The 19,860-nt window shown below is 46.6% G+C and overlaps 7 protein-coding genes across 7 annotated transcripts; 5 read left to right on the top strand and 2 right to left on the bottom strand.

The window, feature by feature from the left end:
- Positions 1–1,945: 1,945 nt before the first annotated feature.
- On the top strand, positions 1,946–4,456 carry LY89DRAFT_601723 (Neutral/alkaline nonlysosomal ceramidase; the record flags this gene model as incomplete). Its single annotated transcript, XM_018210211.1, has 9 exons — positions 1,946–2,010; positions 2,062–2,130; positions 2,179–2,457; positions 2,503–2,730; positions 2,803–2,849; positions 2,897–3,106; positions 3,160–3,245; positions 3,299–3,355; positions 3,401–4,456. 9 exons carry the CDS (start codon positions 1,946–1,948, stop codon positions 4,454–4,456), a joined length of 2,097 nt encoding a protein of 698 aa, XP_018061789.1.
- Positions 4,457–4,794: 338 nt separating this feature from the next.
- Positions 4,795–5,335, top strand: LY89DRAFT_743055 (DUF427-domain-containing protein; the record flags this gene model as incomplete). Its single annotated transcript, XM_018220912.1, has 5 exons — positions 4,795–4,881; positions 4,935–4,945; positions 5,008–5,099; positions 5,172–5,252; positions 5,304–5,335. 5 exons carry the CDS (start codon positions 4,795–4,797, stop codon positions 5,333–5,335), a joined length of 303 nt encoding a protein of 100 aa, XP_018061790.1.
- Positions 5,336–5,413: 78 nt separating this feature from the next.
- On the bottom strand, positions 5,414–6,691 carry LY89DRAFT_789867 (Metallo-dependent phosphatase). The gene is made up of 2 exons (XM_018223305.1): positions 5,974–6,691; positions 5,414–5,925 (listed from the first exon to the last, which is right to left on the bottom strand). The coding sequence occupies exons 1-2, from the start codon at positions 6,495–6,497 to the stop codon at positions 5,475–5,477; spliced, it is 975 nt and encodes a 324-aa protein (XP_018061791.1). The 5' UTR covers positions 6,498–6,691; the 3' UTR covers positions 5,414–5,474.
- Positions 6,692–6,910: 219 nt separating this feature from the next.
- LY89DRAFT_743057 (plasma membrane stress response protein-like protein) lies at positions 6,911–9,465 on the top strand (the record flags this gene model as incomplete). The annotated part of the gene is made up of 8 exons (XM_018220913.1): positions 6,911–6,978; positions 7,026–7,063; positions 7,114–8,003; positions 8,047–8,155; positions 8,203–8,676; positions 8,723–9,119; positions 9,166–9,376; positions 9,424–9,465. 8 exons carry the CDS (start codon positions 6,911–6,913, stop codon positions 9,463–9,465), a joined length of 2,229 nt encoding a protein of 742 aa, XP_018061792.1.
- A 1,146-nt stretch (positions 9,466–10,611) lies between these two features.
- On the top strand, positions 10,612–11,505 carry LY89DRAFT_766815 (RmlC-like cupin; the record flags this gene model as incomplete). Its single annotated transcript, XM_018221735.1, has 1 exon — positions 10,612–11,505. The coding sequence occupies one exon, from the start codon at positions 10,612–10,614 to the stop codon at positions 11,365–11,367; it is 756 nt and encodes a 251-aa protein (XP_018061793.1). The 3' UTR covers positions 11,368–11,505.
- A 2,640-nt stretch (positions 11,506–14,145) lies between these two features.
- Positions 14,146–14,700, top strand: LY89DRAFT_743059 (uncharacterized protein; the record flags this gene model as incomplete). Its single annotated transcript, XM_018220914.1, has 1 exon — positions 14,146–14,700. One exon carries the CDS (start codon positions 14,146–14,148, stop codon positions 14,698–14,700), a length of 555 nt encoding a protein of 184 aa, XP_018061794.1.
- Positions 14,701–15,760: 1,060 nt separating this feature from the next.
- On the bottom strand, positions 15,761–18,650 carry LY89DRAFT_743060 (uncharacterized protein; the record flags this gene model as incomplete). The annotated part of the gene is made up of 3 exons (XM_018220915.1): positions 15,761–16,684; positions 16,731–18,358; positions 18,407–18,650. 3 exons carry the CDS (start codon positions 18,648–18,650, stop codon positions 15,761–15,763), a joined length of 2,796 nt encoding a protein of 931 aa, XP_018061795.1.
- Between the last annotated feature and the right edge of the window lie 1,210 nt (positions 18,651–19,860).

The following is a 19,860-nucleotide window of genomic DNA, read 5'->3' on the forward strand; positions in this document are numbered from 1 at the left end:
TACGGCGCCGTATTATTAATACTATTACAGCAAATCGAGTTTCACGCCAGAAAAAGATCAAAATGCTTATAAAAGAGATAGGCATTGATATATCCATTAACTCATTCCGCCAAGTTATATACAATGCCTATTATTCGTTTGCAAGGTGCAATTATAAGCTTGAATTTACCCGGGCCATTCGAGACTTTTGAATTATTACTACCCGAAAGCTCTTCGAGATGGATCTTGTTGAAAGAGGTGATGTAAAATGCAAGAAATTCAACAGGGTAACCGATGAGTGGGAGGAGTTACAGCAAGAGGTGGCGGATGGAGATGAGGAAGAGAGACGGACTGCGTCGCCGGAGGTGGAGGCGGAGGAGGGGGGAGACTGACACGGAGGAGGACGAGGAAGAAGAAGATGAGGGGGGTTGCAATACACTTTCTTCAATACATTCCCTATTACCTTACTACCCTACACTCCATACAAATACTCTTCAAGTATTAGAAGTTAGCAACCAAAGTAATCAGAGACTTGATTGCCCCTACGCAAGCAAACTAGCATATTCTCTAAGAAGACCGAGACCATATACTGGCTCCCAACCGCTGATGCTCCAACCCTCCGACGCTGAGTGTTTTGCCTCCATCTGTTAGTAATCCCACCAAACAACTGCTCAATTGTGATTCGTACTGACGACATAGTGAAGTTAAAGGCTTGTTCGAAAGGTTGCATATGACGGTCAAGTCGATTTACATATGCTCCTAGTACGCCAAAAGACCCAGTGTATGCAGGGTCTCCAAACATATAGGCACTGCTGCGGAACTTCGGAGCTGAAAATTTCAAACTGCAGCGAGACAGGCTTAAAAACTCCGAAATGCCCCTACAATTTAGTTGTTGATCTCTTTTCAAATTTACTGCTAGGGTGTGCGGAACATCCCTAATATCGGCGTTGACGTTATTGCGATATGGAAAAGTGGAAATCGGGGTGGAAGTGGGATGGATAAGAGTGATAAGTATAAGAGTGTTATCGATATCAGCGGGTACCTGAATGTCCGGGGCCGCTCAGTACAGTAAACCGCTTTCGTCTTTATGCGTTTATCAGATGCTACTCGTCTCTCCCTCGGCCCCGTATCAGTCTCTTTCCAATCAAACCTCACAACCAATACAACATCAAATCGGACACCGCACCGGAGGATTGGACAAATGCCGAATAAAGCAATCTGCATACCCAGGGCTGCATTTGCCAACCATCCACCCGTCGCAAGCGTGGCAGGGATCGCCTGGGGCAGGTGGATGCAAATTGGATGCAACTCTGCGAGATTGACCAGGGCGGTGGGACGGATGATTGGTTTCTCTGAGCAATGATCGCCGCAAACCCCTCAATTACCAAACCTTTCAATAACAGATCAGGCATGACCATATCACGACCTTGTTCCATCCTATCTTAACTGCATCGGGCGACAGACTCGCAATAGGTAGGATGCCGTGCACCGCAAGGTAACAGACCGGTACGGATGGTCAAGAGATCGATAAGCCAGTCTGCAATCCGGTCCCAGGTAAACTCAGTCGGTCCCACGTTGTGTGTGGCAGCTGTTAAACAAGGAAAGAGGCGCCCAGCTAGGTTCTGTGGACAAGTGTATAATTACTTGTGCACCTGCCCTTGATGTGTTCTTTCTCTTCCTGTTCTTGCAACATCAACCACATGGTCTGTTCGTATTCATAATGTCTACTTTCCAGAGTTCGCAGTACCAACCTCTTCCCGAGGGAGAAAAGGTCGAGGATGATCACCATCAACCGCAGCAAGTCCCAGTTAAGAAACAATCGAACAAGACGTCCGTTGCGCTTGTTGTCTGTTTGATCATCTTTGCAGCGCTCTTTGCATTTCTAGGAACAGCAAATACTGTAGCGCATTCACCCCAGGAACACATCACCGAGGAAGCGCTTGAGGATGATCCCACGAGGTATTTTATGGAAGCGACGAGAGCGACAAATCAGGAGTATCTACTTGGCGTGGGAAAAGCCGATATTACCGGGTTAGTATTCTCAGATCTGTTCTTGGAAAGCTACTGAAACGAATCTGCTAGACCCGTGGTCGAGCTTAATTTCATGGGATATGCATCTCTAGCACAAATTGGAACTGGTCTTCGACAACGGTGAGCACGTGTCCCTATTTTGACTTTGACAAGGTCTGACGGACATAGTATTTACTCACGTGCTTTCATCGTTGGCGATGTGAACAACCCTGACAATCGTTTTGTCTATCTGGTCCTCGATACTGCTTGTGGAGACACTGCCATTCGTTATGGTATCCTCGAAGCATTAGCAAACCTTGGATCCGATTACTCCATGTATGGACAAAGCAACGTTGCTGTTACTGGTACTCATGCTCATTCTGGACCCGGAGCTTGGCTCAACTATTTGCTTCCTCAAATTACTAGCTTGGGATTCGATAAGCAAAGTTACCAGGCTATTGTTGATGGGTATGCTCCTCGGTTCATTTTTGGTTCTTGACTAACAACATTCAGTGTTGTCCTCTCCATTCAAAGAGCTCACGAAAGTCTTGAACCTGGATACTTGAGTTATGCTGACACAAACATCACGGATGCAAATATTAACCGTAGTTTGTGGGCCTATCTTGCCAATCCTGCTGAAGAGAGGGCTCAATATGATACTACCACGGATACTACATTGACCATGCTTCGATTTCAACGTGCTTCAGATGGTTTGAACACCGGAGTTTTGTGTTGGCACAGGTAAGCTCACTTATAATTGTTCAAGCTCCGACGATCTGGGAAGGTGCCAAGAGTAAGAGCTAATTTGATCAGTGTTCACGGGACATCTATGCTGGAGAACAATACCCACGTTACCGGAGGTAAGTTTCCTCGACGCTGCCAATCTCTGTACTGATTCGTGTCACAGACAATAAAGGACTTAGCAGTTATCTATTCGAGCAAGCAGCGAAGGATGATTCCACTGCAGCATCAGGTTTCGTGGCTGCGTTCAGTCAAAGCAGCGTTGGCGATACCTCACCGAATGTTCTTGGAGCATGGTGTGATGATGGGTCTGGAGAGATGTGTACTTTGGAGCATAGCACCTGCAATGGAACCAGTGAAGCTTGCCATGGAAGAGGTCAGTTGTTTATTATGACCCGAAACTTGAACAGGATGACTGACGTATGGAAGGTCCTGAATTCCAAAAGGTTGATCTCGGTGTTTCTAGCTGTTATGAAATTGGCAGGAGAGTTTATGCTGGTGCAAAATCACTCTATGTGAGTAACATCTATGCAATTTGAAGAATGTTCTGGAGCTGACAGACTTCCAGGACTCTTTTGATAGTGTGGCAACAGCTGTCTCGGATTCTAGCGTAAAGTTCTACCATGTGAGTACTATTACTCCATCTCATAGGCCCATCTGATGAATACAGACCTTCCAGGATATGCGTTATTTCAGTTTCCCTCTTCCCAATGGAACCGTGGTCCAAACTTGCCCAGCAGCACTTGGGTACTCTTTTGCAGGAGGAACCACTGACGGACCTGGCGCTTTTGATTTCGTTCAAGGAGATAACAATAGCAATGCGCAGAACCCGTTCTGGGAAGTCGTTTCCGATCTCCTCACAACTCCTAGCGCTGCTCAAGTTGCTTGCCAAAGTCCTAAGCCTGTTCTTCTCGACGTAGGTGAGATGAGCGTGCCTTACGCTTGGTCACCTAATATCGTTGATATTCAATCTTTCCGCGTCGGTCAAATGATCATCATCGTTACTCCTTCAGAGGCCACCACCATGACAGGACGTCGCTGGAAAGCCGCTGTAGCTGCTGCTGCTACCAACAACTCAATCGTCACTTCGACACCGAAAGTCGTTCTTGGTGGTCCAGCAAACACCTACGCACACTATGCTGCTACTCCAGAGGAATATGGTGTTCAAAGATATGAAGGCGCTAGCACGCTCTACGGACCCTGGGAATCTTGGGCGTATATACATCTTTCAGAGTCCATGATTGGGTATTTGGCAGCAGGAAATTCTAGTACAGCTCCAGCTGGCCCTTCGCCACCCGATAATGTCAATAACTCCCTGAGTTTTATCGCAGGCGTAGTCTACGACGGTGCCCCGATTGGCAAGAGCTTTGGAGATGTACTTGAACAACCTAACGCCGCCTATTCCATCGGCGACGTCGTGAATGCCTCGTTTGTCGGTGCCAATCCTCGTAACAATCTCAGCCTTGAAGGTACTTTTACAGAAGTCCAGATGTATGAGAACGACGTTTGGACAACTGTGAGGGATGACAGTGATTGGTTTCTAGAGTATACTTGGTACAGGGATGACAGCTTGTTGGGCACAAGTCATGTTGTTATCAGTTGGGAGACAGAGAGTTATGCTACTGCAGGGACCTATAGGATTGTTTATCATGGGGACTGGAAGGAAGCATTGCTTGGGACTATCACGGCGTTTAACGGGACCAGTAGTAGTTTTACGCTTTCTTGATAGCGAAAGAATGCACTTGGCAAAAATGGAATCAATCTTAATGGTATTGGTAGCTGCAGGCTGTCATTTATTAATTTGTAAGTGCTTGTGATTTCGTGCTTCATCAGCAGTAAGGAAAAGACCATTGGCGAATGAGCTTCCTTTCCCCTTGCTGACGAATATCCGGGGTATTCCCCGCCAGACGTGCCAAACGCGTGATTAGTGGACTACCCCTCATGCGTCATCATCTTACCAACGACGAGCTTTGGAATCATATGAAGTTGTTTCTCTATAAGATCCCTTCTTCGACCTCTCTCAAAACCTTCAATCACCATCAATTGAAGAGAAGCATAGCAACCATGACGCAAGGAAAAGCCACCGCTACCGTCCAGGGCAGACAAATTGCATCGACAGATGAGTACGAAGTTGTTGAAGGAAATATCTATGTACAAGTTCCCCTGTTCGTCCAAATCATTCAGACTGACTAACAAATGAACAGTTCCCACCTTCGTACGCTTCCCTTGAACGTAATGAGGCTTCAAGTCAAAAGCTGACTCAATTGGATTCCATAGTTCCGTCAATATGGCGATGCTGACCAAGACGGATTATACGACTAAATGTCCCTGGAAAGGAGATGCTTCGTATTATAGCATCAATCTTGATAGTGAGATGTTCTGTTTGAGTGGAGAATGTTGAAAGAGAGTTAGGTGATGGGTACTGACATGAGAAATGACAGAGACGGAGCTGAAGAATTCTGCTTGGTATTATCCTGCGCCTAGTGACAAGGCAAAGAACATCAAGGACTATGTTGCATTCTGTAAGTGTTGTTGCCCTAGCCATATGGTGATGGTGGGTTAATGGTGCTTAGACAAGAACATTGTCGATGTGAAGACGGAGTAAGGATGGGCGTACATTAAAATGTAGCTCGATGAGAGATATGAATTAGCTATGAGCACAGAGAATGATGACCGTTAGTCTGTGATTTTGTGGGCTCAAGTATTTTCAATATTCATTATGGACAAGCTATCCCATCAGACTCTCATAGTTCCACAATTTCAACGGGATTGCCAGGATCAGTCGTAGACTGCCATACAATAGCAGCATTGACCAGCAACCCTCCATTACCACCTCGTGGGCCAACCATAAGCCTCTGCCATAGAACCCCTTTCACGCCGAACCATAGAACTTTCAGGGAGTCCCACCAAGCCATACTTGGGAAGATATCCTTGATGAGCCCACCTTTCGACCTGCCCATAAGTCTCTCATACGCAGCCTGTCCTTGATCCCAAAACACAGGTTCTCGACCATGTCCCGAGTGTATATGTCCAAAAACATGCAGCCGTGGCTTCACAAGCCAGATCTCCTCCAAAAGCCCCGCACAGCCAAGATTCAGGTCAAGATGGTAGCGTGGAGGAGTATGTGTAATGAGGACATCGGTTTCCAGAGGAATTCGGTTCTCCCATGGAGCTGACTCGCGCTCATACTGAAATCTAGCGGAGATTAGCTTTGATGTCCAAATGTCCCCATACGACACTCACGCAAAATCGCTCCCTCCACATTTTGGTATATCAGGCGCGCCAAAGAAATTGAGCTTCCTTCCACCCTTAAACTTCAGCGTAATAGCCTTATGCTCGAGATAGTGGATGTTCCTGAAATTTAACTTCTTGCCTTTATCCTCCTCCCTCCTAGACTTCGGATCAAAGTAACTGTCGTGGTTCCCCGCAATCACAATCTTCTCCTTGTGAGGCAGAGAAGCCATCCAGTCCAATTGTGATTGTATATCCTTCACGGTTCCCGCGTTTGTCAAATCTCCAGCATGAATCAGGACATCGCCGTTAGGGACTGGAATCGTGTTCGTGTGGGTGTCTGAGATGCAGATTATTTTCACAGGAATCTTGTGTTGAGGTGGTTTGAAAGGCGCGCCGCGGAGGAAAAGGAAGACCGAGTAGATTATGCTGATTAGTGCTCGAAGAGGAGATTCGAGAAATCTGTCAAGAGGAGTGGGAGGGTCGAACATATTTGCTCGTCGCGACCAAGGCCATTGCGAATTGCGCTTCGCCATGTTTGCGATGGAGGTCGTCGTAATCGAAGAGAATCAAGAGAGTTTTGTCGTTGTGTCAATCAAATAACAATAGCAGAGTTGTGACCTACATTGGATGCCTCGATTGGATGAATGGTTTCCTCTGGTGAGGCCACGTTGAAGACTTTCACGACGATGAATGTACTGTATCGTGTCGTGACTTGAATGCGACGGAGTTGGTCCTCGGCGGGGCAAGATCTCTAACAGGGATGAGCTCCTGGAACAATCCCCTAAGCGACGTCATGGCACAAGACGGCTGGCTGGACTGAGACCAAGATAGCTGGCCATGCAGCTAAAAGTCGTACAGGAGAATGCCAACTTCCCAGAAGATTTCTTCGTCTTCTCCTCCAAAAGATTCACATTTTGAGACTGTCTCAGTGTATTGGGAAGGCACAATGGCATCTCTCAAGACTCTCTATGAGCCGAATCCAGACTTGGGCAGTGCTTTGCATACCAATTTCGAGTACGTTCAATCTGTACCCCACCATGTTTTTGTATTGACTTGCGCAGCGTCGACTATGTCTTAGACTACCGATTTGCAACGACGAGTAAGTTCAGAGTCTAGTCTCGTCTCTCATTCAATACTGACGTTTCGCAGGCAAAGCAGAAGCAGAAGAAGGTTTCGTGAAGCTTGTCCAAGTACTCAACGACGTTGGCCTGTCGACCGAAGTTCGAAATGGAGACAACTGTGCGGTCCTGATATTCATAAAGATCGCCTCTGAAAGGCATCTGCGAGCTGAGGTATACCGATCGAGAGTGCAAGACTGGCTATATGGCGTACGAACAGCAGCCCCTGAGAAGGAGATGCAGACCAACCTCAACCAAGAGCCAATCACCGAAGCAGAACGATTACGACTCACATATCTTCTGATAACAAAGCCTAGAAATGAGGGAGGTGCTGGAATCACACCCAAGAGTGGAGATTGGAAGTGTGTGGAGTCTATATTCGCTCTGCATGATCATACATTCAACAAGAAATGGATCAAGGAGTTGACAGGAAAGACTTTTCTTGGCGTCAAGGACCTGGAAGAGATCAAGGACAAGTTTGGAGAGAAGATTGCTTTTTACTTTGCATTCTTGCAATCCTACTTCATGTTCTTGATCTTCCCAGCTGGATTTGGCTTCTGCGCCTGGGTTCTCTTTGGAAAGTTCTCACCTATTTACGCTATTATCAACGCCCTGTGGTGTGTATTCTTTGTCGAGTACTGGAAGAAGCAAGAAACGGATCTGGCTGTTCAATGGGGTGTCCGAGGTGTTTCTAAGATTCAACTCAAGCGACCAGCTTTCAAGCATGAGGGTATTATCAAAGATCCTATCACGGGCGAGGACATCAAAGTTTATTCACCGCTGAAGAGACTATCGAGGCAATTGCTACAAGTTCCATTCGCCCTCGTTTCTACACTCGCTCTTGGGAGTTTGATCGCTGGATGCTTTGCTATCGAGATATTCCTCTCAGAAGTTTATGATGGACCTTTCAAGTCTTACTTGGTAAGTGGTTCGGAACGATAATAACATTAGCTAACATATTCAGGTCTTTACTCCAACAGTGATTCTCACTGTAGTGATGCCGACTTTGTCAGCACTACTAACAGGTTTCGCAACAAGACTAACAGACATTGAGAACTATGAAACTGAAGACGGTAAGCTTCCGTGCTCTACCAAAAACGTCAGGTCTAACATTCGACAGCACACGAAGCTGCTATGGTCTCAAAGATCTTCGTTCTCAACTTCATCACTTCATACCTCCCTATTTTTCTTACGGCGTTTGTCTATGTTCCGTTCGCTCAAATCCTGGTTCCTCATCTCGACATTTTCCAAATTGCTGTGAAGCCTTTCGTTGAAGACGAGAAGCAGATGACAGCTCCTAAAGTGGGATTCCAGATCAATCCAGATCGATTGAAGAAACAAGTCATCTACTTTACCGTCACGGCACAAATTGTCAATTTTGCCTTGGAAGTAATTGTCCCATATGTCAAGCGCAAGGTGTTTAAGAAAGTGAAGGAGGTCCAGGCCGACCGAGCAGCCAAGCGAGGAGGTGCCTCCGGTCCAACTGAAGACGACCACCCTGAAGAAGCTGCCTTCTTGGTCCGAGTTCGAAATGAAGCAGAGCTGGGCATTTATGATGTCACTACAGATTTTCGGGAGATGGTTGTCCAATTCGGTAAGTCCTCGGATATGCTATGTTCTCAAGTGCTGACCGGCGATAGGATACTTATCACTCTTTTCTGTGGTTTGGCCATTGACTGCTGTTTCATTCTTTATTAATAACTGGATCGAACTGCGGGGAGATGCCGTGAAAATTGCGTTGGAGACGCAAAGACCTGTTCCTTGGAGAGCAGATTCAATTGGCCCTTGGTTAGATGCTTTAGGTTTTCTGGCTTGGCTTGGAAGTTTGACTTCATCTGCTCTTGTATATCTTTTCACTGGCGATGGTCTTGGACCTGACGGAGCACCATGGAACATCAAGGCTTGGGGCCTTCTACTAACAATCTTCTTTTCTGAGCATATCTACCTTGGAGTACAGCTGGCTGTTAGGAAGGCACTGTCTAAGATTGATAGCCCTGGATTACAGAAAGAGAGATCAGAGAGGTTTCTCGTGAGGAAGTAAGTTTTCTTAGTTCTGTTCAATATCGTATGCTTACTGCGTCAGGCAATATCTGTCCGAGGCTTTGGGACCGGAAGCAGCCGAGAAGGCAGCGATAGGAGGTATTGAGGCTGGTGAAAAGATTAGTCGAAGCACACTCGAAGACGAGGCCAGAGAATCAACATTGAAAGGCCACGGCACCCCTGAAGAGAGATTTTGGCAGCGCCAACAAGGTCAAGCGGAGACTATCGCGATTGGCAGAAGCTATATTGCGAAGGTAATTACCGAATCATCGCGAGAACAACCTTTTGTTAACTCTTGCAGGCTGCACCAAACGAAACGAAGGAAACCAAGAAGGAACTTTAGGTTCTACTTGCGATGAAATGACGAATATAGACATCTTCGGACTGGAATCATGGAATGGAGCTTGGAGGAGGTTCGGATAACATGTGATAGGTGTATAGCGAGCATTCTTATTTATCAAATTACAGCGTTCCATTCAATCTTTACGCTTCCACTTTTGGATGTGAAAGTTCGGTGCAATTTGCTATCCATTGCCCTTTTCAAGGAAAGGGGCTTACTGGCTCGGTTGTTCTACGTGGATCTCGGTTGCTAGCCTTTCTTCATCAGCAATCCATAGCGAGATGAATGTCTTGCAGCAAATGATGTACTTGTAACGATTCTGTTGCAGTATCTCAGCAGCTTTCTCAATCTCAGTTCTTTTCGAGATGTCCTGGGTTCAATGAGCATGTATATAATTTGGCGGATCACTGGTCGTTCTTTCCATGCGAGGCTTGCACCTATCATGGTGCTACTTTCTGGGCTAGGAAAGTAAGATGCCGCGTTCGGCTGCACAACTTCAAAGCTGTGAGCGCTTAAAATGCCTTGGCATATTAGTCACTTGTTGGAGACAAGGCTGCCACGGTCTCTACAAGGCCAAGTCAAGGCGCTTAATTTAGGCATAGCTGAGAAGGAAGAGTAGGAAGCGGCACTGCGTCTACGATGTTGAGACCAGCTTTCGTAGCCTTGCGGGGGTTGACAGGCATACAGCTTCGGTGTCACGATTTTTTAATCTGCCTGTGCAGCGAGAACAATCGGGCAGATGAACACGATATATCCAGTTAAAGTGTTTTGTTGACTTTAAGTAGACGTCATTCTAAACTGCGATGCGACCACTGTGAAAAGTCATTCCTATGTTGGTATTTCGGTGACCACGAGCATATCTACGGTCGGTATTGTGAGGGCAAGTGTAGGCCTCCTCTTGGGGCTTTGCATTCCCTGAGGAAGTTGGGAAAATCCATTCTGATGGTATAAATATGTTCTCTAGCTATGGTATTCTTGATCTGTTCCGAACCCAAACGACCGAAGTATCAGTACCGTGTCTCAAAGTTCTTGAGCTGCTCTTTCCTGTTTAAGCTTATTTTTTCTGGCGACTTCTTTACTCGACCATACTCCCTCTTACAACACACCTCCAAATAGTCTGCCAACATCCTGCGCTTAACAATTACCAAGATGCATTTCTCAGCTTCGCTCTTCACGGCTGCCTCTCTGTTAGCCAACACCGTTGCCTGCCTCCCTGGTGTTCTCCCACGAGGCAGTTCAGACACCACATCCAGCTCAAGCCCTACACCGAGCAATCTGGCTCTATTCCAACAACTTGTTCTCGTCCCATCTTCTGTAGACCGTTTCAACATCCTCACAGATGCCGACCTTCTCTTCTCGTTCAACGACTCCTCCGCTCATCCAATCGGCTCTCCAGGTGTCAGCACTGGTCAAGGAGGACAGTTAGTCCGTGCAGACCAATCTACCTTCCCCGCATTATACATGCAACATGGAGCCATGGCCCTCGGATTCATTGGCCCTTGTGGCTTCAATACGCCTCACGTCCATCCCCGTGCCAATGAGCTATTCCTCGTCTTTGAAGGTCGCTTGAACACAAGCACCATGCTGGAGAATGGTGGACGACAAATCCATAACATGGTCAACACTCTGCAAATGACCATCTTCCCTCAAGGAAGTGTGCATATGCAGTTCAATCCTGATTGTACTCCGGCGATGTTCGTTGCTAGCTTTACGGGGAGCGACCCTGGTCTTGCTCAGATTGCACAGGAATTCTTTGGTTTCTCGGAAGAGGAGGTTAACGCTGCTGTGGGTGGACCGGTGATGGTTGATGGTGCGGATGTAGATGGATTTAGGAGTAAGATTCCTCCTAATGTTGCGCAAGGTGTGGAGAGTTGCTTGACGAAGTGTGGGATCAAGAAGAAGTGAAGAGGCCATTGATGTTATTTTTTTGGTGGATGAATAGTGTTCTTCATTCCGTATGGGTGCTGTATGGTATCGATATCTGGGTGAGAGAAATGGGATGGAGTCCTAGACCTGTTAAGTTCAGCTACAGCTGTCCTAAGCCAATGCAGAGTTTTACAATTGCAATGAATGAACAATGAAGATGGTCGCTCTCAAAGATTGTTTGCAACTCAACATGTGTTCATTGAAGAGCATGCTGTCTACCCAGCAAAAGCATTCTCTCTATAAACTCGAAGACAAACCCATTCAGAGGCCAAGAAGCTCAAGAGATTGCCCTGCTATAACTGTGCATACTTCCAAAGGGCAGGGAAAATGCCGGTTTCCAAGACCACTTGAAGGACCGAGGACGTATAGAGCAATTGTCAACAAACAATGCTTGTTGCCAGCAGCGCTATCTGTGGGCCACATTGTCCACTGTGACAGGACTTCGACTCCTTTGACGAGCCACCGTGGCGTGCTGCTCTCTTGGATGCTTACAATCTCCGTAGACTCATGAAGGTAAAGAGTCTTGGTATGGTATTGAGTGATTCGTGATGTGGGATATTGTAAGCTTGGCTGAGTCTACCTCTTTTCAGTAACGTTGCAAGTTGAAGAAGTAATAGTACCCCCCCTCGAGAGAGAATTGAATAGTAAGTTGCGGAGGACAGATGTATGGAGCCCGGTAAAGCTCCACCTCGACGAAGATAGCCTCCACGAAGTGATTGTTGAAGTGTTGTTGTGAATCAAAACAGAGTAATACCAAAACAAACATATCGCTATCGCTCTCTGCTGCTATTATATCCCCGTCAATTGAAATGAGAGAGGAGAGACTAATGAAAAAAGTCGAACAAAACATTGACGCGTAAACGCTTCGGTTGTACCATGACGATCAGATCGAAAAGCATGTTCTTCTATTCTGTGTTCAATGTCAAATGAGAAGCCTATCTCTTCAAAGCTTTTTAGCTTCTCAATGATGCCGATCTTGCTCTCGACTTCAGTTTCGATGGATTCGCTCAATCGTTCTTGTTTACTTTGCATTGATAGCACTCCTAACAATGGCAACAGCAGCACATCCTTCACCTTAACAAGATGTGTAGCATCTTATCAGATTCAACGACTTCGGACATGCTAACTTCTGCCTTCATTCTCTAACCTACATTTTCCCAAAAACCACAAGTGCGATATCCTCACAGAAAGAGTCGCCAGGAATCAAGACTTACGTTCTTTCTGTTGATTGAATATGTGGCGACAAAAACCGATTCTGCGAGGTGATTACATAAAGGGTATGTTAAATGATTAACGTATAATTATTTTTAATTTTTTTAATTTTTTAATTTTTAAATTATTGGTGATTGTTGGTAATCATGTGAGAATCGCGTGCAACGCTGCGTTATATTCCATTTGAGATGTATAAAAGAAGACTCTACGTCCTTTTCGTGAAAGATTAGTCAAGAGGACGAGACAACCCATCAGTCCGGCTCATATAGCTATAACATGTGTAGATGAGAACACATGTTTTGTGAAAACAATATTTCCTTGCAGAGACTTGTAGCAACTCGAAACCCATGACACTAATCCTCATTGGGAGATATGCGTATAGGCGTGGCATTCAACGGAGTCTCGCTCGCTGCTAGCACTCTTCGCAAGCTCTTGGGCGAGTAAAAATCGCAACTTCCGCTCCTCGAGCTTGACTTTTCTACAACCACACCACATTCTGCAACAGACGACCACGACCTGCAATCTTGTCGCAGCACCTAGACTCTATCTTCCATTACACTCATTCTCAAGATGTCAAACAACAGCCACGTCACCACGCTTGACGAAGCAAACCCGATACCAACGCACCAAGAGTTGCGATCATTGGTCCAATTCCAGATCTTGCGCTTTTTAACAAGGATGGGACATCATGTACAAGCTATTGGGACTATACCAATCCAGAGTTTGCATTGTAAATGATATATATGCATTCGTGGATGTTCAAGACTTGCGACTAACTCTTCTGCGCAATAGTTTGATTGACAGCGTCAAGGAAAAGCTTCCTCTAGAATTGCGACAAAATATCTGTACGTCGTAGTCACTTTTGCTTTTTAAGAATGATAATTCAAGCCCCGAATATCCTGAAGAGTTTACTGCGGCTTCTTGGTGGCTGCGGAAAACACATACTGATTGGTCAATAGACGGTTATCTCACATTCCCCTGGAATCCACTCCAACCCTATGCTGTCACCACCCCAACAGGATAACTGGTTGCCCTTGCTCGTCGAAATCCTACACCTGCATACACCGACAAAGAGATAGTGAAGGAGATGTTTGAAGATCTACCAGACCTAAATGATGATGATGGAGCAGAAATTCACGCCACTTATACACCTCTGATGTGGTGTGTCTCGGCTTTGAATGGAACTCCAAAACTTGATTGTTTAGCCAGCGTATCAGGGTTGTTTGCCAACAAATGTGGAGAGATTGACTATTATAAAGTCAGCGAATATCACAATCTCGTTGAGTTTACCAAGGCTCTTGAAGTAATCAGCAATCGTGGCAAGAAGGCAGGTACATCTGGGGGCCTTGATATCTTGCGCGAATACGTCGACTGGTTCTGGGAAAATCATGTCGTGGATTTCAAATCCAGCTGGAGCCAGGAAGCAAGATCAAATTCTTATGCAGAACGTATGAGAGAGAAGACATCTTTGACATGGTTGCAACTACGACCAAAATACCATGAAACCTGTCGCTGGATCTTACAACCTACGACTTTCTTGAACAAATGTCACTCGATACGCCAATCAGAGCTATGTCATTCAGTTACAACATGCCCATTACTACATACCACATTCGTGCATACCTGAAGCCCTTCATCGCTCTCCGAAAGGCATGCATATACATCTCGAAGCATCTGGTCAACTTGAGGTCACTGATCCTCTTCATTACCCTTTTGGACAGAGATCTCGGAAAAGTGCTGAACAACCCGAAAGCCAACTGGATCCAGTCTTTAAGATTACTGCGTCCACAGAATAAGTTCGAGATCCGCTGCAGTCTCCACGAGTCGAAATCCCCAGACCATTCGCCACGTACGGAAGAGCCAAAGGAAAGCCCGAACCACGCAGACGCTGAGAAATGTCTTGAGATGCTTCTCAAGCCGGAGGGATTGTTCGAGCGAGATCAGACAGAGTTGGCTAAGAGTGATGTCCGGGGGTTTATTGAGGTAATGGATTGCGAGATGCAGGCAGGCTTAGGCTGGATGGAGATGGAGAGTGCAGAAGGAGTCGTAGAGTATAGCACTGGGGCTTTCTTACTTGTCGATGACAGCGTTGCTGTGTGAGCCAACGTTCATATGCTCGCCAGATAGCCTCAGTACGCTGCACTTCACAACTAATTGTAGAACAAAATGAAGAGTAATGTATCCATACACGAGCGTAGCATTTGTAATTTGGTTGTCGTATCAGTAAAGCCTTGCATAATCCTTTGCAATCAAACAACGTGCAAAGAAGAGCTGATCCCCTCTTCCCTCTATTCTCTTCATTATTCCTTTCCATCATTCCACCTCACGTAGTCTGACAGGTTTGAGGAGTTTTTTTCACCAGCCACCGTCCCAATTCAGCCTTAATGCCAGGCATATGTGGACGGAAGGTGGAATGGATAGTTAGACAGACTCCCTCAAATGGGTGGGAGCAGGCTCTCTAGACATCTCCTCCTACATCTGAGAGAGCTGTACATGCCAATATAAGACCTTGAATACACACACCCTCGCTCTGAGATGAAACGTGACATCACATAATTCGCAATGAAGATGTATCAAACAAAGAAATAGTAAAAGTCAGCTGTTGGCACGAAGCTACTTCAATAGAAGTGCGTTGTTACCTATCATCCCCAAGAGCGATGTTAGGAAGCTTGAACCCTAGTGATAAAGCCAAATTGAAATCTTCATTCAAGGATCCTGTCTTTAACCACCACTCCATAGTTGTTCCATGCGCTCATGCGCTGTGTCATTATCTTTTCAGGCATATCACACGTCCACTATAAATTCAGGGGCTCGAAGCGAATTTTTCGCTCCGGCATATCCCTGAATTTAAATGGACCACCAGAATTTTAGGTCGTCTTGAATTGTCACCACATTTCACCTCATCAAACAATAAATGATTCCATATCTTTCATTCATTAACACCACCTGCACAAACTATAAACAAGAAAAAGAAAAGGGTATCGTAGAGAAAGTCATAGTTTACAAAAAGCGTCCACGCAAGAAGCAGAAACACCCGAACGCCGTGCTCGTAGAGTATATCGTCTTTGATCTCGTCCCATTATTTTCCTTAGCCAACGCCACTTGTTGCCGTCATATGTCTCTCATCGCCTTTCCGAGAAAAGCAATCATCTGTTGCTTCTCATCTCCTCCAGCTACTTCCAGGAGAGGCATGAATCGGACTCTGCACCACCTCCAACCCAGATTGATGCTGCACCATATTACCACTCCCATTACTACTCGTGCTCCTCACACTCGGTTGCCGTCCATGCATCGGCGTGTTCGATGTTGGACTTCTTCCAATTGGCATACTCGGCATCCTTCCCTTCAATCCGAATCTATTCCTCACGCTCGGACTCGAAGACAGGGGACCACCTTCATGTAGATTTTCGACGAAAGATTGCGGGAATACACCCCAGTTTTTTCCTTTATTCGTGCATCCAGACCAGCACCATTGATCTTGGAATGTGTAGCCGATATTGGTGATCCACTCCCCTTTGCTGAACTTCAACCAGCCACGAGTGGTATCCTTGGCGTCTTTGGGTTTGAAATCCCATTTGGCGGTCGCAACAAGTGGACTCGATTGGTTCATAAGTAGATCCTCTCTTGCTGGTAAGTCAAGTGTGACTGTAGATGCAGGAAATGCTCCTCTTATACCATCATGGTATCCCATACACCAAGTCCCACCGAATTGTGTTGGAAAAGTAACTCCAACGATCTTAGCACCAGCTGCAAAATGCATGGCATTATCTCCAGCAGGGTCACGGAAGCCACTGTGTGATATCTTTGGGTGGTGGGTGACGACAGCAGTAGCAGTTGGTCGAACAGCCACTTTCTGAGCAATTTCCTTGATATTGAAGACGTGTGGGATTGGTTCGGGATTGGGGAAATGTATGTCGAAATCAATTGCTTCAGGAGGTTGTGGACCATACATCATGATGATACCAGCCACTTTAGGCAAAGGCCGAGGATGTGTTGCGAGATGTCGGAATAGTTGGGCTACTGAGAAGAAGATAGTAGCATCGTGCTCTTCGACCGTCTTGTGTTCTTCGATGCAGAAAAGGCACTATAAAGTATTAGTACAGCTTAGATCGATGATAGGGATGACATACCGCATAGCAAGACTCCTCGATTGACTTTGTCTTGAGATGGCATTTCGATATGAATCTTTGTCGGAATCGGATACCAGAGTTTCCATAGATACCAGCACGATCCAACAATCTATCTTTCTCGATATCATTCCAACCGACTTCATAAGAGCATTTGATACATTTGGCTGAGACAGTGGCACTATAATGTCCTGCTGGTCTCTTGTAGATCTTGAATCCAGTCTCGCCTCTGATGAGGGCTCTCGCACCCTCACAGAAACCTCCAAATTTGAAGAATGAGTCATCGTGTCGCATTGGATGGTCAATAGATCTCACTGATGCTGTAGGTACAGCAACAGTTGGTTCATTGGTGTGTGGAGTATTGTCAAAGTCGTCATCGACAGGAATTAGTCCTTCGGAATAATTGGTAGTATCAACGACCTCAAGTCCTTGCTCAACGCCTTCTCCAAAATCAGGTAGTTTCAAGGTTGTAGCGATAGCCTCAAGACCTCCAGAAGAACGGTGCTCACTGAGAGGTGGACTCAGCGGTGCTGATACTCGTAGGCCGAAAATGGAGTCATCCTCGCTATCGTGTCTTCGAGCTGCTGGCCGTTCTTGGAAATTTGAGCTGGCAATTGAGCTTCGATTGGCTTGTGAAGCTCCACCTTGGCTTCTCTGTCGAGTCATCATTGTTTGATAATCACTAGATCTTGATGTTCGACCGTCAATTGGGCTGATTGGCATGCCTCCTGTAGCGGAGACGGGTGTGAGAATTGGACTGGAGGTGTAAATCTCACTGACTCTGTGTTCGTCGATTGATGAAATGGAATGTCGGAATTCTTTTTCAAACATCAGTCGTGAATCTCTTCTGCGGGCTAGGAATTCGTCATTGGCTCTGACACGGCTTTGAACGACTTGACTTGAGATTAAACGACCCTGAGCATCGGTTGCGGTTCCTGGAGAAACCTCGCGAGAGGATCTTTTGGGTGATCTTGCCGGAGGATTCATATGGGCTCCCAGGTCGAATTGAGAAGGGCTTTCAATGGACCAAGGACTCTTCGGCTTGACAGGTTCAGCAGGAGAGATTTCCAGATAGGGTTGATTTTCTTGTGGAGATGGAGCTGGGGTTGGCAGTTGATGCTGGCCTGGTGAAGGCTTAACCATGCTACTCACGGTTGATCTATCATTCTTATGTGTTGACACCAGCGTGGGGTACTGGGATGTAGCTGGAATTGGCAATTGATACTGGCTTGGTGAAGGAAGAACCATGCTAGGATCCCTCATGCTAACCATGGTAGCTCTATCATCGTTGTGTGATGGAGCCTTCTGGGATGTAGCTGGAGGCAATTGATTCGGGCTTGGTGGTAAAGGCAGATTGATGCTAGGTCCCCTCGGTCTCATGCTAGTCAAGAATGATCGATCATCCTTGGGCGAGGAAGCCATTGTAGTCTTCTGGTTTGCAGCCAGACCAACACTATCCTTGACATTGTGGAATATAGCGACGCATTGGTCGGCACAGTTCTGTGCTTCTCGTTCGATGCTGCTGAAGGCTGCAGCCTTGAAGGATCCGGGGTCATCCTCGAAATCTTCGCATTCGTCAATCCGATCCCTCACATCTGATCGTAGATCCTTCAACCGTTGTTTAAGTTCATCTGAACAAGTTAGCAGATGCCTATTCGTGAATGTCGAAGTGAACTCACCGTCGTTCTGCAGAGCCTTACCGAACCGCTCTCCGCATGATGCGACATATTGTTTGTATGAATCACTGATAGTATGCGAGCTTCTATCCAGAGATCTCTGCAGACTCTGGGACGATTCGGTAATCTGCAGTGCTTGTGCAGCAGATGTGTCGCTCGCAGATTTGGAAACTTTGTTTGCTAACTTGATGCCGAGCTCGAAGGCCTTAAGGATGTTCCTCACGGGAGCGACGATCTCGTCTGCCATTTCGCGGGGCCTGGCGAGTGGGCTGGATTGTCAGGATAAATTGGTGTGGTTCCGATGGTCGAAGTGATGCCTGTTCTCTGGTGGTCGTGAGGAAGAGAGATGTGTGAGAGTTGTCCAAATACGTTGAGACAGGTGCGAGCGACTGCGGTCTGTCAAGAGGTGTGCGTGTGCGTGTGAGAGCGGCTCAAGGCTCTCTCTCTGCTGCTGGCCCCTCGTCTTCGCCCTGACTTGGGGACGGGCCAAGCTGGTACCTTCGTACAGACTTGCTTGCTGCCTTCTCACCTCTGGCAGCACTCACACCTCGTCTCCAGCCGATATCGCTCAACGGGGCCTAGGACATTCTTGTTGGCGGATGGTAAGGCTGTCTTCTGGGCTGTGCTACGATGCATGAAGCCATTTTGACTGCGGTGGGCGAATGAATGATCCAAGTAACCGATATCGTCGCACGTGGGGAAAATGCCAATGGTTTTGGTGGAACGGGGACAGAGACAAGAGATGCGAACCACGGTTACTCGAAAGAAGAGGAGAACATTCTAAAGCAAATTAATGTTACTACATATGTCATGAAGGATCAAAAAAATTAACATGACAGGAGAAGAAGACAAGAAGAGAGGAAGAAGAATTAAAATGTCTCAAGTGAGGCTGTCCAAACCCAAATCCCCAACTTCCAGATGCATCCCCGATTGACAGCTTCCCCGCTATGTCGCCTGGGCCAATGGGTGTACAGTACAGTACTGAGATGGGATGTTCATCGCAATCCGGGAAGACGGACCCTAAACAACCTTGAACAATCCCCAAATAGCCTGAAGATAAGGATCTTCAGAGGCCCTGCGTACCCTGTCATCGTGTGAGCCGACCAGACGGAGTGCAGAAACCATTCCAGCGTTCCGGAGCCCTGGATTTCCATCGTTGATGAATTGTTTTTAACTCCATGCGCGATTTATCATCGCCAACGGTGTGGGAGGCTGTCACACCGAGAACGTCGATTCTCAAGCTCAGGGGCATTCGAAATGGAATTTTCAATCCTTGCGATCGTGAGGCTTCACAATCTCCTTCTCAACGCTGTGATTCCTTCGGCGAACCCGGATGAGAGTGCGATGATTGTACAATCTTGTCTCAGGTCTTGGTTCTACCAACGATGTACGGTTCGGGCCTTCACAAGCAAACGAATATTGTAGAGCCGACAAGTGGCAGGTACGGGACGTTGGAA

The sequence above is a fragment of the Mollisia scopiformis genome, assembly GCF_001500285.1.
Source record: "Mollisia scopiformis unplaced genomic scaffold LY89scaffold_37, whole genome shotgun sequence".
In the NCBI taxonomy this organism is placed as follows: Eukaryota; Fungi; Ascomycota; class Leotiomycetes; order Helotiales; family Mollisiaceae; genus Mollisia; species Mollisia scopiformis.